Source organism: Nipponia nippon, unplaced genomic scaffold (genome assembly GCF_047370975.1).
Source record: "Nipponia nippon isolate SJK-2023a ecotype South Korea unplaced genomic scaffold, ASM4737097v1 scaffold_10, whole genome shotgun sequence".
Lineage (NCBI taxonomy): Eukaryota > Metazoa > Chordata > Aves > Pelecaniformes > Threskiornithidae > Nipponia > Nipponia nippon.
Window position 1 is genome coordinate 33,049,794 of NW_028262291.1, and position 15,379 is coordinate 33,065,172.

The 15,379-nt window shown below is 47.0% G+C and overlaps 1 protein-coding gene across 6 annotated transcripts in view; it reads right to left on the reverse strand.

The window, feature by feature from the left end:
* The window catches only part of SMOC1 (SPARC related modular calcium binding 1), a 139,253-nt gene extending 128,229 nt beyond the window's left edge, over positions 1–11,024 (reverse strand). For all 6 annotated transcript variants that reach the window (XM_087746459.1, XM_087746455.1, XM_087746458.1 and 3 more), the window contains exon 1: positions 10,787–11,024. In XM_087746459.1, coding sequence (XP_087602585.1) covers positions 10,787–10,891 — 105 coding nt within the window. In that variant the 5' untranslated portion in view covers positions 10,892–11,024. The remainder of the gene's footprint in view (positions 1–10,786) is intronic.
* Positions 11,025–15,379: the final 4,355 nt, after the last annotated feature.

Consider the following 15,379-nt stretch of genomic DNA (forward strand, 5'->3'; position numbering starts at 1 on the left):
CTTAAATGTAAGGTGGTGATTTTCAGGATGTGCATAACTGATAGGTGAGCTGTGAAGTTCAGGAGAGTTCCTGCGGTTAGATTTTAACAACTCTGCAAGTTTTAAGAACAGTAGTAGCTTAGGTGACAGCTGTCCTGGTTTCAGCTGGGATAGAGTTAATTTTCATCCTAGTAGCTGGTATAGTGCTGTGTTTTAGATTTAGTATGAGAATCATGTTGATAACACACTAATGTTTTAGTTGTTGCTAAGTAGTGCTTGCACTAAGTCAAGGACTTTTCAGCTCTGCCAGCTGCACAAGAAGCTGGGAGGGGGCACAGCCAGGACAGCTGGCCCAGACTGGCCAAAGGGCTATGCCATACCGTATGACATCATGCTCAGTATATAAACCGGGGGAGTTGGACAGGGGGCAGCAATCGCTGCTCAGGGATGTGCTGGGCATCGGTCGGTGGGTGGTGAGCAATTGTACAGTGTATCACTTGCTTTGTATATTATTGGATTTTTATTATTATTATTACTACTACTACTATTACTACTATTCTGTTTTACTTCAATTATTAAACTGTTCTTATCTCAACCCACAAGTTTTCTCCCTTTTACCCTTCTGATTCTCTCCCCCATCCCACTGGTGGGGGGGAGTGAGCAAGTGGCTGTGTGGTGCTTAGTTGCTGGCTGGGGTTAAATCACAACACAGCTCAAGTCCAGCAGAATACAATTTTTTTCTGCCAACACACTTGTTAGTTCAAGGGAACTGAGCAGAGGACAAACCCTGGAGGCCTTGGAAAACTTTAGTCTTCAACAGCTACAGCCAGTAACACCCAAACTACTTTGGAGCCAACTGGCCTGCCTCAATGTAAGAGTCCTTAATTTAAAAAAAGAAAACCACCACCAAGCTGGAGCATAAAGCACTTTCAGAGTTCACTGTGAAGAGAATGCTTAGCTCCCTGGAAGTTCCTGAAGACAAGCATCCAGAAAAATAAATTTGGGCTGACATACTTCCCCATACTTCCAGACAATGGGTTTAACCATCATTAATATGCTATCACCAGCAAAGTATGTTTATGTCCATTTTGTACATGTCTGTAGAAGTTACAGCTACTACTCCTTCTGCAGTTCAAGCTTAAACTTGGAAGAGTAAAGTGAGTGCAAGACGAGTTACTGCCACTGAGAGAACATCCTGCCTCAATACAGCAGAGCATCACTGGCTCTACAGAGCACCTAACAAGCCAAAGCCTGCAGAGGACAGCTTTGACCTTCAATCCTGCACCTAAGGGTATGATTCCTGCTCCTAAAAATACTGGCTGTACCTGTGTAATAGTAAAGAAGGAAAGATAGCCCATAGACACTGACAAAGTCAGAGGAATGCTGGTAGCAACCCTGATAAAAATTCATAGCAAATTTCTTCAATGTTTACTCCCTTATGGAAAGCATGAGCCAGTCATTAGGTAGCATGGCCACCAGCCACCACTGAAATACCTTCTTCCACCATTAGGTATTACCTATTCATATAAGCAGTAGCCACTTTGCCATCACGGCAGATTTTACTTATAAAGCTACAAGACGGCATCTCTAGAATAACCTGAGGCTCTTAGGTACAGCAGCCAAAGTCCTTTCAGTCAAGAAGTAAAACTGTGGACTTGTACACATGTGCAGTGCACTTAAGACACCCTATCCCATGGCAACTGCTTTCAGAAGCTAAGTTAAAGCTCTAGCAGGATAGATTTCTGCATCTAGCGTAATTTTCAGGAATATTTCAGATGCATTGCATCTAATTGAGGGCAAATAACACCACCAACAGCAGCACTGAGAATCCAGTCTATGATGGAGGTAGATATTGGTATTGTTTAAGTTAAAAGGGTGGAGCAAGTTCTAGATTTACATATTTTTAGATTAAGACACAGAAAGGGAAACAAGTGAAATTAACCTCTAGAACTGTGTAGCAAAAAAGCAGAGTTCATTGCATGAACAGCCCTGTTCATTTTATACATATCAGTCTTTTATAGACTTCTACCTTAGTAGTACTTTGCTTCCACTAAGACTGAAAAATGTGCACATTAAAATCCACCTTTCCCTTACAAGTTTGGAGCAGATTATCCTCTAGTGTTCCAGACACATGCACATTCTTAAAAGCTACTTTTGCACACAGCTTATCTACTTTTGCAACACTTCCCTGCTCACTTTTAAGAGCAGAGGAATAAGCCAAATGGAGAACTCCAGGCAGAAGCCAATGAGTTACCACCATTCTGTACGGTAACTAGACCCAAATCAGAAGTAGCTACTTGGCTCAGACAGAAACCCCTTTATCTGGCCAGTATCCACAAACTCCAACTCATTTAATATCCTCCACTTAGAAATTACACCCAAGAGCTTCTAGCTTTTTCGTTCTTAACTTGCACCTCATTCCACCAAGTATTTGTTTAAGCCTAAGTGTAGACTGCATGTAAATCTGCTTCAAAGAAATGGGAAGGGAAATGGTTTGATGTACCAGCTAGAGTAGGCTCTTTAATCTTCATGCTACTCAAGGGAGTCTATTCTGTAACAAAAGATTATCATCCTATCTGCTTCTCAGTAGTGTGTATCTGGTACACACAGAAGCAAGATCTAGAGATAGTATACACCTGGACATCTTTCCTATGCATGTGTCCCTGTTGTACATTAAAGGATACCACTACCTTTACCAGGTGTTTTCACCTGAGGATGTTTCCATATCTATTTGATTCCTGGTTCACTCCCCCTCTATACCAGAGGTAGCCACACTGCTGCTTCTGCAGCCCAAGGAGCAGCCATGAGTCCAGTCACATGGTGGCCATAGAACACAAGATAGTTACCTTTACATTAAGGCTGTACTGGATTCTTTTAATTTGCTGGAGTGACAAATGCTAAAGAATTACAACTAAAGAATCAGATGATCTCATATTTCAGGTTCTCTGTATAACCAAAGAAAAAGTTCTTAACCCAGTATTCTGGAACTCCACAAGAATATAGAACAAGCGCTATTCCATGCATCACAACAAGCCTAAGTATAGCAGCTGAGCTAGTGGCTTTTTCTCATCAGAAGGCAGAGTATGGCTTCCCCATGCAATTTAAGTGGCTGATCTCAGTCACGGAACAGGGAAGAGAACAGGGATGGACAACATTTTCCACATTCCTTCTAGTCTGTGACCCAACTAATGGTAACAGAGGACTGGTAGCCAAGAGAAACTCTGAAATAGAATCTGCCCACTAAGTGTTTGGAACCTCTTCCCCCTATTTGAGGATCAGCACTTGCCTCTGGATACGATTCCAACTATCATTAACTGGACCAGTGGCCAAGAAAAACCTCAGAGAAGTTATTTAATCTGTCCTACTTCCCCATCTTCCTTATTCCTACACACCTTCCCTTCCACTTCCTGTGATTCTTTCTATCAGAAGCTCACCCACGAGAAAGACCTCACCTTTACCACCCCCTCCACCCCAGCTTTAATTTCAGTGGCACAGAACAGCAGGCTTCTTCCACTATGAAAACCATGAAATTACATTCTTTCACTTTGCCATAGGACTCAGAATAGCAAAAAATTATGTTAGGCCAATGCTCTTCCAGCAGAGGATCAAATTTAACTTTAGACTGACAATGACTGCCATGTAGCCTACTGAGCCAGTCTCAATAGATTCAGTCTATGCCTTGCACAGAAAGAAAGTTGCATGCAGACAGTCATCTTCTTTCCCCTTAGCCACTGCAAGTCAAAGTCTTTGGGGCAAGGCAACCTAGTTTACAGAACCATGGCACATGGTCTGTACTCAAGCACTGAGCAGTGTGGTACTCTGTGGCACTTACCGTCCTGCTCACATTCATTCATTCTTCATCCAGAGCCAGTAGTTGCTCCTTAGGAACTCCAGCTCCAGCCCAGGAGAGGAGTCTGGGTGTCCATTGCAGAGCAAGTTATCTGCCTACACGCACCGGTTTCTGTATGGAAGAGTCTGCCAGCAGCACTGGTGGGGTAGCTTGTCTAGGCTTTACTGCCAAACTCTCCTTGACAAAACCCTGAGCCAACCTTTAATGATGCAGCCTCTGTTCCTATAGTAACTACTGTTATTTTCCCATCTCTAGACACAGGTGCTTCCCCTCAAGGTCTAAGTTTGCTCTCATTTCACACCTACCACTCACTTCCCCACTGCATAGCTACGTGCCACTCCAAATGAGCACACCTGTCAGTGGGCCCTCAAAAGCAGCTGGCTCAGCCACAAGCCAGTGGGAGGCAAAAATGCACAAACCCAACATGCAGGCATGTCTTCCCAAGCAGGCTACAGCTGGGAGACCGCTGAGGAAGAGTTTGACAGTGCAGACAGTTGGAGGCTTATGGAGGCTTCTAGGCCACTGCTCTGAGAACAGAACCACAACTGCCCCAGAGAAGCCAGCATGAGAAACATCTGGCAGGACAGCCTTCCACCAAGGCTGTTACTCCAGGCTGCCACTGGCACCTTAGCATCGTCCAGTCAGGCCCAGGCCAGTCTTACGGCTACCTTGGAAGGGTCACACCGGCTAGAATGAATCCCTTCATAAGCCAAAGCCTGTTTGCTCCATCACCCCTCCCCACGCTGTAGGGGCTGCACTTGCAGCATGTAGGCCTTTTACTCAGATAGCACAGGCTTCCCTCAGAGCAATTCTTGTAGGAGAGCATAACAACCATATTTGTCACCTCGATTTTGTAAGGAATAGCATTTGTGAGTGGGCAGGCCCACTATACAAGGCAATATTTTCCTCACCAAACAAGCAGATGATTCTTCTCTAATGCTCATGAATATCGCTAATGCTATCTACAGTGTTACTGCAGCATCCCACAGGAGTCTAAGTTGCATCAGGAGGCTGCTGTGATAAGAAAAACCATTCAGGACAAGAGCCATGAGCCTGACTTCAAGGTAAGGCCTCATCCTGAGGAAGCTGACTGCTCTCAGGCTGAAGAGCTGCTGATAGCCTACATGAGGTCACGTACAAAGAGCTCCTTTGTATGGTGGGTGGTTGTTTTCACTGCTCTGAGTGTGAGCTTTACACTCTGCTGTGACTAGCTACACTTTCCTGAGGTTACTCTCCTATAGCTACAATGCCTCCCAAAAAAAAGAGGGCAGAGTTGCCTTCTCAGTCATTACCAGAAGCATTTCAGCGCCAGAATACTCCCTCCTCATACCTACAGGCAGTAAAGCCATCACACACAGAAGGCCTCACAGGGCTCACATGTAAGCTGCTGAACAGAAGCCTTAACTGCTCACGTGAGCCAGTCAGAAGAGGGAGAGAGTTACATACCACATTCGTCACATCCTGGGAGTTTCTCTGTGTAAGCAAACATCTCACACTGACCTCACACCTTACCCAGAAAGCTCCAGTGCAGAAGCGATTCACCCACAGCAGTGTCAGCCTTCAGCGTTGGGGCAAGAACTTCACAAATGGAAGAGCTTCTCACAAACAAGCATAGGAAGCTTAGAGTCCTACCAACGCAATGACAGTAGTTAAGCTTGTAACACAACAAAAGAACAGGCTTCATAGTTCAAGTCACAAGTTATAACATCCGCTTGTCTGCCAGAACTTCGCCTGATGACAAAGCAGTAAACTACCACCACTGCACCCCAAGCTTGGCTCAAGGTCTGCTGGGCCACAAAGTCCCTGGATGTTGCATTAGCACCGGAGACCTCGTGGCAGCTGCTGGGGGGCTCCGACAGGAAGCCATCACGCTGTCACACAGGAGGCTAAGTGTGACAGTCAGCACAGCAGCCTGCAGGGATTAGCTTCAGTTTCACCTGCATTGCCTCCGCGTTTAGCTTTTAATGTGAGCATAAAGTTTATTGTGTAACACTTAACTGCACTGTCAGATGTGCCAGCCCCAGAAGAACTGGGGATTCAGCAGCCAAGTAGGAGACAAATGGGGTTTTGTTTGTTTGGGTTTTTTTGACATAGTAATGTCACAATTAGTTTGAGATGGCAGGATAAGAACATCTAAGATATTTAAACAGCAGTATTAATATTTCAGAGCTACTATACCACTGAAATGAGGTTTACAGTCATCTTACCAGTTGCTGCAGGCCATCTGGAAACGAAAGAAGCCAAGACAGCATCTGCTCTGCACTGATGGCAGTGAAGATTACCTTAGCACATGACTAGTGCTAGAAACTTGAAAACTAGTCCAAGAGGTTATCATTGTAGGTGTTCCACCAGCTACAGAGCTCACTGCCACCACCAGCAGAAATACATGAGCAGTTTCTTTTTCTGTATCAAATCTTTTGGTGGCTGCTTTCATTAGCGGCAGAGGTCATTAACATGACTGAAATATTCTCATAGCCAACTCAGAAGCTCAGGCAGTTAAAACACCAACTCTAAGACTACACAGAGTAAGTCAGATCCTACAGTGTTCTCCTGCTTAGAACAGGACCCACTGTTTCAATACTAAGGTATTGGAACATAATGTTGTCATACTTCTTCACACAAGAATTGATCCTGTTCCTCAACACAGTTGCGTAATGTATAAAAAGCAAGCCAGATCAGTTTCTTTGGTACACATCAAGGAATTCAGCTGTCTAACATTAAAGGTCTAAACAGGAACAAGGAGAGGGAGAATTAATTAGTAGAGCTCTATGTACAAGTAGAGCTTCCACTTCGGCAAGGACATCTCTCACCCAACCAAAACAGAGTAACTGTAACCAAAAGCTATCTGCCATAGAGTAACAAATCTGTCCTGCAAGGGGATGCTTTTCTAAAGACTTGCCTTTGGGTACTTATTCCTTCACTAAAACAAGTCTCTCCAACAGTAAGGAAATCTAAAATATTAGAGTGATCAGTCATTACTTATCAGCATAGACCTTTGCAATGCAGAGTGATGATTAAGCTCAAACCAAGAAACAAAATTCAGTCATTGAAAATCTGTCCTAAGTTTCACTTTTCTGTTCTAGATCTCCTTCATATGGAGCCCTTTGCTTTTATTTTTATCATATGTCCTTCTCTAATTTTTTCCCCACCATGAAGAACACACTCCCCCTAATTTTAGTAGGGCATGTGTAAAGACACCTGCTTTGTGGAACCCTCCCAGCAGGGCTGCAGTGAGAACACACAGCAGAAGGCAGGTTCCTTGGCACAAGCTGTGATGCTGCTTGCTCCTCCAGAGGGAATGGCAAAGCTGCAGGAGCCTTTTCAGCACTTTTTATCAAGGTTCTTATTTGGGGTTCTAACTAGTAGCCAGCTGCAGCAGGGAATTCCCATTGCCCTGTGGCACTCCAGTTTATGCATTGGAATCTGTGGGTATCTTCATAGTTTTCCTAGCTACTACCTTCCCTTTACAACAGCACTGAACTGGAAGGTCCCCCACCATCTCCAACTAGCATGCCTTTCAAGGACGGATATGGCATGTTTCCATGCATGGAACTAGGAAGAAGGTTATAGTGTCTACCCTGTCCTTCCCTCCCATTTCTTACTCCTCTGTAGTTACTGGCGGGTACGGATCCCCAATCTTCCAAAAGTCCAAGCCCATTCCTAGGACAGCTTTTGACTGCTGCAGTCAAGTTCCACTCCTTCTGCAAGCGCCCACCATTTTCCTGTGCTAGTACTTGTCATTACTGCCACCAACAGTTCTCTGCCATACATGGAGCAAGTTCATAATGGTCAGGCATTATACTTAAAAAGCAGGGGGCGTACATAGATCCATCTTTCTGAACTAGAAAGACAGAGATCACAATGTATTGTCCAGATGGGGTAAAACAGAGCTTAGTGGCACAATCTATTTCATCTGCTATGAAAGAGTACTGCTCAAATGCACCGCACAGTAGGAGATACAAGAGCCGCCGGCCCAGTCAAGCTCCCCATCTATCACTTTGGGGTCAAGGAAGGGAAACAGCAAAACGTGGCTTGTCACACAAGTCCAGATCTCATGCCAGCAGAGAGAAAGTGGCACACAGGAAGAGAATATGAATAGAAAGAAAAGTCTGATTATCTTTTTCCAGAAGGCAACATCCTTCAGACAGACATTTTCCAACTATAGTCAGTTACTTCCACAGTGCTCTTTAGATGTACAAGAGCAGAGGTGACCAAGCAATTGCAGAGCACAGCAGAAGCTTTTCTAAAGTCTGTCAAGTCACACAACAGCCTTGGGCTTCCAAGTATTTCTAGCACACCCAGGATATTAGACTTACTATGGGGCTTCACTTGGGACAGTTATTAACTGTCAGTGGGCCACAGCATATGTACAAAAGCCAGATGTTTCCTACAGGTCATCGGCACTTCCCAAGTCTAAGGGATTCATGTCACTGCTAATAGTTTTACTACAACAGGAAACAACAAGCTTTGTACAACATCTTTTGAGAGCCAGAAGTACCTCAGCAGGCCAGTAGATATTAGGTGCACTTGTAATTTACCTCGGTATTCAAGTAATCATCTTGAACTAATTCACTTCATCCAAAATTTTGATTCCTTATTGGCACAGGAGATATAGATATACCTATTTCTCTTCAATACCCTTAGTTTTTCATCATTTTCTGTAAACAGTAGCAAGCCATACTCCTCTGCCTATGTATTCAGTGACAGTGCTGGCTGCCTAGCTTAGCAGCAACACTACAGTAGTAAGAGGGAAATGCAAGGAAAAAGATCAAGAACTTGCTTCAAGCTTTATCGCTGCTCCTTTAAACTCATTGAGTAGAATTAAAAACCGCTGTTCACCTTTAAAAGCATTTCAGCTTGCAAATATTGTAGTTCAAGTACTTACCATACAGAAAAGAAAGTGTGAAAGGGTAAATATCACACCTAGCAATTGAACACCTACAGGATCAGACCCCAGAACTGCAACACTGACCCAACACCCTCCCCCCCACACACAACGACCATCCAGGGAGGGATCCTGACGGGAATATGCTCTTGGTCACAAGTCAGCATGAGAAACACTGGTGTAACTTGGTAATCATGAAAAAATGAATAATAAAGAATTTTCTTGCGTACATCAGAATCTAAAGTATGGCACCTTTATACTAATGACAACTCTGCTGGCAATGTCTAATCTCTAGAAGAGATCAAGCTCAGGGGCTTATCATATCGATCAACACCGTTGCAAAAGAGTAAACCAAACTCCCCACCTTCACATGCACTTAAGCATGACACTTAGAAGGGTGAAAAGACAGGCTTCGTGAGTTAAACATCCTAGAAGTTCACAGCCTTCCATTTAAGAGCTCATAAGCTAAAACCTTAAGAAGTTAAAACTAAGGCACATCTTTCTACAGAACTGTAGACACTGGTACTCACAGCTGATATTCTCCCTCAGTCATGAAGGGAGAAATAGCAAAGTCAGAGAAACAGCAAAGTCAGTTCACTTCAAGCAAAAAGTAAATCACTAGTCCTTTGTATTTGGTTTTCCACTCTCCTGAAGTAGCTCCCATTCCAAAGACGACACAGCACAGGGAGCAATTAAACTGCCTTGTAAAGTACAGTATATAAAAATGGCATATATGGAAACTATTTGATAGACAGGCTTATTGCGCAATTACACACTGCCATCAGGATTTTTTATGTTGTTCTTTGTTTCAATCGCTCTTCGTTAAAACATTTAGAAACCAATGCTGATGAAGAGCCCTAGTCACCCAGCCAGACTCTTACTTACCACCTCAAAGCTCCTCTCTGTTTGGCACCACTGCAATTTTGAGGTTTATGCTTGATATCGGCTAATACAGATATATGCATAAGCACCCCTATGTTTCCCCATCCTTTAAAACAGGTCTCCAAGAATTTATGGCACACACTAGTTCTGATCTGCCACTTTCTAACAGTTACTGTTACACATCTGGCCGTAAAAGAGGCTACACAGCACAGCTGAACACAAGGACACCAGTGCAGCCAGTACACTTTCCATTGCTCCGAGAAGCATTTAATAGCCATTACGGTCAAACAGCACTTCTATTAAAAAACTAGAACATTGCACTGAAGTCCCTTATTGTTATACTTTGGCTGAGCAGGGATTCCGAAGACTGCTGGTCTTGCCTAACCATGGTGTAAGTTAATTAGGTAGTACATTTCATAGCGTTGCAGACTGATGGGTCAAGAATGCACATGGTCAATGCATCCAACACGCCTGCAGAGAGACCAAGTTTTTCCACTTACCCAGAGCTGTGCTTTTATTGCAGCATTGGCTGAAGAACAGCTACTGTTTTGCAGCTTTGTAATTGAAAGCTCTCATGCTACCCCGTAGTGGTGCTGCAGTGGTAACATTAGCTCACTGGGAGAACCATATTTAGAAAAGATGTTGGGTTCTCCCCCAGAGCAATGTAATAGTTTGGTAAGTGAAATTAACAGCCCCAGTAAGGGTCAAACATTGTCAGATTAAAAAACCAGAGTTAGACTCCTACAGGGAGAAGTCTGGGCTGAAGGCATCCAACTTCATTGCAGGGATTCATTTAATCCCTACTTGGGAACATAAAAAAAGAAAGAGTCCTAAAGCTACGTGCTGGGAACAGGGGCTACATTATATAAAAATACAGCCTGCCAACCTCCCCCCCTCCCCTGTTTCCCCCTGCAACAAATACCAACAAGTTAATACCGACGTATATACTTCGCGCATTCAGCCGGTACCCGGCTTTTAACGAGCGGGGAGGCCCTTGCGAGGCTCGGCGCCCGCGGGGAGCCGGGCCGGGCCGGGCGGCGCTGCCTGCCCGCCGCGGGGCGGGGGCGGCCGGGGCTTCACCTGCGGCGCTGACAGGGCGCGGGGGGCGGCGGGCCGGGGGCAGGGCAACCTGCCGCGGCGGGGCGGGCGGGAGAAGGGCAGCCCGGCCGCCGGGGCGAAGGCTCACTTACCCGGGGCCCCGTGGCTCGGTGGCCGCGACCCTGAGGCAGATGCACCAGCAGCAGCGCCAGGAGGAACGGGCGAGCCCCCGCGCTGCGCCAGGCCCGCGGCACCATCGTCCCTCGGGGCGGGCGGCGGGACGGCGGGGGGACGGCGGGGCTCTGCGGCCACCGGAGCGGCTCTCCCGGGCGGCCGCCCCTCAGCCCGGCAGCGGCGTGTCCGTCGGCGGGCGGCGCGCGCGGTGCCCCGGGCCGGCTCTGCCCCCTCCCGCCGCAGCAGGTTACCCGCCTCGGCCATGGGGATGCCCGTTATAAAGCCGCGGCGGGGCGGGGCCGGGCGGCACTGACTGCGGCGCGCACCTATCGTAGCGCGGCCGCCGCGGGCTGCAGCCAATGGCGGGGCGGCAGGGCCCTCGGCCCCGCCCCTCCCCGCCGCCGCTGCCGGGCGCGAGGCGGGCGGCGCAGGTTGGCCCCGGGCGGCGCGGTGCTGCCGGCGGCCCGGCGAGGGGCGGGAGGCGGGCGCCTTCCCCGAGCCGGCGGCAGCTGGAGCGGCCGCCGCCGGCGTGCGCGGGTGCCAGGCAGCCCCGGCGGGGCTGCGGCGCATGGCCGGGGTGCTGCCGGGCTGCGCCCCTCGCCCCCTGCGCCCGCCCGCGGCGGCGGCAAGTGACAGCTGAGCCGCGCAGTCGGGTCGGGCCAGTGAACGAGTAAATGTGGCGTAGGAAATTACCTCGCGGTCCACGTGCCCTTTTCCTTTGGTTCGGCGCTCTTGGGCCAAGGCTGCTGTAGAAACAAGTTCGTGCCTCAGGGAGCGTAGGTCCTCTTGTCACCTCCGTGCCAGGGCTCAGAGCATGGCTGACCCACAACCAGGGAGACTACCCGCCCCTGAAGCTCTGCCCCGGCTTTCCCAAGTGCCAATGGAGCCCCACAGCCCATTGCTCTGCATCGCCCAGCGAAGCCTAGAGACCTTGTTGTGGAGGCTTGGTTGTGCTCCGGAGCTTTGGTAATACACACCTGGCACCTGCAAAACCGTCCCCAGATCAAGTTTGATATCTCTTGAGACAACAAGCGCTACCACCTCAAAATCAACTTTGACATCTCTTGAGACAACAGGACCTTCTAGGCTGCGTGTGGGTCCCAGTATGTCCAAGCATAACCAGGCACTGGGTAATGGGAAGCTTGGGTAGAAAGTGAGCGTTGCGTCCCACAACAGGCAAGCGGGTGCAGCCGTGGAGCAGGAGCAGGGAAAAAACGGAGATGCATCTGCCGGCCGGGCCCCGTCTCTGCAGGCATGCCTGTCCGATGAGGAGCTGAAGGAGAGCAGTACCGTGGCAGTGTAATGGCAGTAAGCTGTAGACCCTGAGCAATGGAGGCGGAGAGCAGGGCCAAGCCTCTGTCTACCTGCTGACTGAGTGACAGAGGTATCTTGTGAACCGGACTGACTTGCATTTACATAGAATCCTTCATTTTTACATTACAAGCATGAGTCTGATGGCAGGCATGGCAGGGCAGAGGCCCAACGTTTTGCAAAATACTGCGCATGGGAGGTCATTGCTGCGCACATATTAGTGATAATAACTTTTTTGTGGGACTGTTTTGTGGTGCTCTTACGGAAGCGCACAAGACATGCAATTTCTTCATACAACATATTTAACTTTCTTTACTCAGTGACCTTACAAGAGGCAATACTCACACTTGTAAAAATTCCCTAGAGTGTATCCGCTAGGTATGGGGAGGGGCTGCTACGCCCACACGAAGAACCTTGTTACACAGAAGTCGTATAGTTCTGGCATCTTATCAGAGCAAAACAGAGTGTTTAGCTATAGCGGTTGCTTTAATCTTTCTTTTCTTTAAAAAAAAAAAAAAGTGTTTATTTTAAAAATGCCAGTACGTAACATTTTGTCATTAGCCTAGGCAGGATAAACCGTTTGTTACTCACGCGGAGCTCTGCCAGTATTCATTATTCTTGGCTTGCAGATCTCTCTGGAGCTCCAAACCAGCACACCATACCAGCCTACCGATGTACCTTAGTCCTAACCCTCACCACTCTGCTATCCTCGTCCTAAGCTTTGCCAGCTCTTCTTCAATATGGCCTGCGGTATCCTCTGATTTTCCATTTCAAAGTCTCTCTGATCCACACCTGAACTTCTGCCATTCCACATGACATGAGCAGAGAGACCTTGAGGGGAAGAGGAGGGGGAGAGCTGGGAAATCTGAACCTGAGTGTCCTTGTGTACATCAGGATCAGCTCTGTTGAGGTTGGACAAGTTATACCAGTGCACACCTGACATCTGTGAAAAGACAGGCAGAATCTAGTACAGTTTTGTTGAGGCGGTGCTCCCACCACTAAAGTACCACATCACCTCATATTTAAGTCTTGATTAAATTCCAGTCCAGATAACAATATCCCACTTGCCTACATTCCCCTCTCCAATTTCATAGGGAGTTTTTTTGCATCTGACCTACTTTGTGTGATGCCTTCACGTGTTCTTTATCACTTGCACTTTAAACATGAATGTCTGTCTTTGGTGTGTTTTCCACAGACAAACCCATGGGATCTCTCTGCTATATAAATGCTCATTACCACCATGAAAAAATGATTGTTTTCCTGTTCCCTAACAGAGAATACCAGCTACACTGGAAGCCTACCCTCCAATGATATGAGGCCCTGACACCAGCAGCATCTTAACACCAAGTAAAAGTTCCAGATATGGTCAGAAATTCCCAATAACTGAACACTTTGATCCCTTTATGGTCAAAGCTGTTCATAACCTTGCAGCATGCACTTCCAGCCTTGACCAATATTCCCATGGCCAGGTGTTTCTCTGTAGGGACGTATATTTCCTTTGCAGATAGTAACTGCCTTAGTGCAATAACCAGGCCAGAAGAGATTCCACGGCCTGACCTATGTATCACAACCATTGAATTTCACTGAGCTGTTCTGAGCCCAAAACCTTAGCATAGCACCAACCAGGTGGATGGAGGACATCCAGCCCCAGTTTAAAGACACCAGCAAGAGACAGAGTACGTGTCTGTGTTCCAGTGGTGAATCACCTTCACCATTGAAAATGCTTGCCTAACTCTTCAGCATACTGGGCCTGGTACTCCAGTTGGCATAGGTGCACATCACTGGTGTGTCATCTTCAAACAAAAATCAAGGTAAATAAAACAAACTGCCCAAACAGAAAGTTTCGTGCCACTAAATTGTCTGTTAATTCTCCCCAGGTTACTGCCAAGCGGGAAGTGCCTGCCTTGGGCATCTGTGACATTGCAGAGATGCTGATGAGCCGAGAGGAGGCTAGTGTCCAAACCTAAGAGGAATTGGGCGCCTAACCTTCTCGCTTGAGCTCTTCCAAAAATCATCATACTGCCATCACTCTGAGGATGCAGTGCCAAATGCTGCGCTGGCACAGTGCCACTTCAGTCAGTGGTGTCTCACCAGCAAAGAACTCGCCCAGGGTGTTTAACTGAAAACTACAAAGAGAGAGGGGCACGGAACTAGAAGAGAAGTTGTTCTTCGTGTCCAGGCATTCGTACACCAGGCCCAACGTTTGGATCTTTCCAAGGAAGATGTAAGCCCAGCCGTAATGAATTCAACTATGCAATGCTGCTGGAGGTAGCACTGAAACTGGTACCGTTGGGGCTTGTTGTGTATACCAGATACAGCCTACAACTTGCACCTCTGAAGACTTACCCCGACATGTGCCCCTATGTGTTGATGATTAATATCTTGTTGCTATGGTGCATGCATATCACGCGCACCACCGCAAGCCCATGGCACAGGACGTATATATTGGTGGTCTTGAAAACTGTTCAGGGAGAACTGTTTGATTGCTTTCGTTATTTGCCTCTGCATCTACTTGTCTTGTCCTCGGCCAAATTTCAGAAGATCGCTGTCCTCTTTTGAACAGTATTGGCATGCACAACATCATGGGATCTGTCTGCCACAGCTTCCACCAGGGAATGTATTCCCTCTTGCACACATTTAGCAGAAATGATTACTTACGCTTTCAATAAAGAATAATCTGCTGCCTCCAAATATGAGCTAATTGCTTTTAGGGACCAAATTCATGTTAGTGGTTCTTTTTTAAGTCAGTGGTGCAGGAGCAATTGTCAGGTCTAGATTTAGTTCACTTTTTGTCACAAAAAGAGTAAAGAATAATATGGGGGATTTGCTGTGAGTTTGATTGTTTTAGGTTGCAATGATGCAAAATTTAGAGCTATTTTTTTGAACACCGTGCCTCTTGAATCATTTGGATAATTATAGTCAGAGATCTATCCATTGCTGCCAGGCCTTAATTGCTGAGAACCTGCAGCAGTGGAAGAGCCTTTTCTACTATGCTGACACCCCCAAATCTCTATCCAAAAGCAAGTCAGGGCAGCCCAGAATAAAGACTCAAAAGCCACAGTTGAGCACACTCGTGACCTTACATAGCTTGGAATAGCAGCCACAGGATGAGAGAGTCTGTGCAGTCACCCTAAAATGAGGTAGAAATCCATTTCCCCAGCTTCCCAGACACAGGTTGAATATGGGGGGGGGGGGGGGGGGGAGGTAAGTTTGACTCCTAGTGATTATGAAGCTGGAAATCAAAAGTCTCTGGGTTTGAA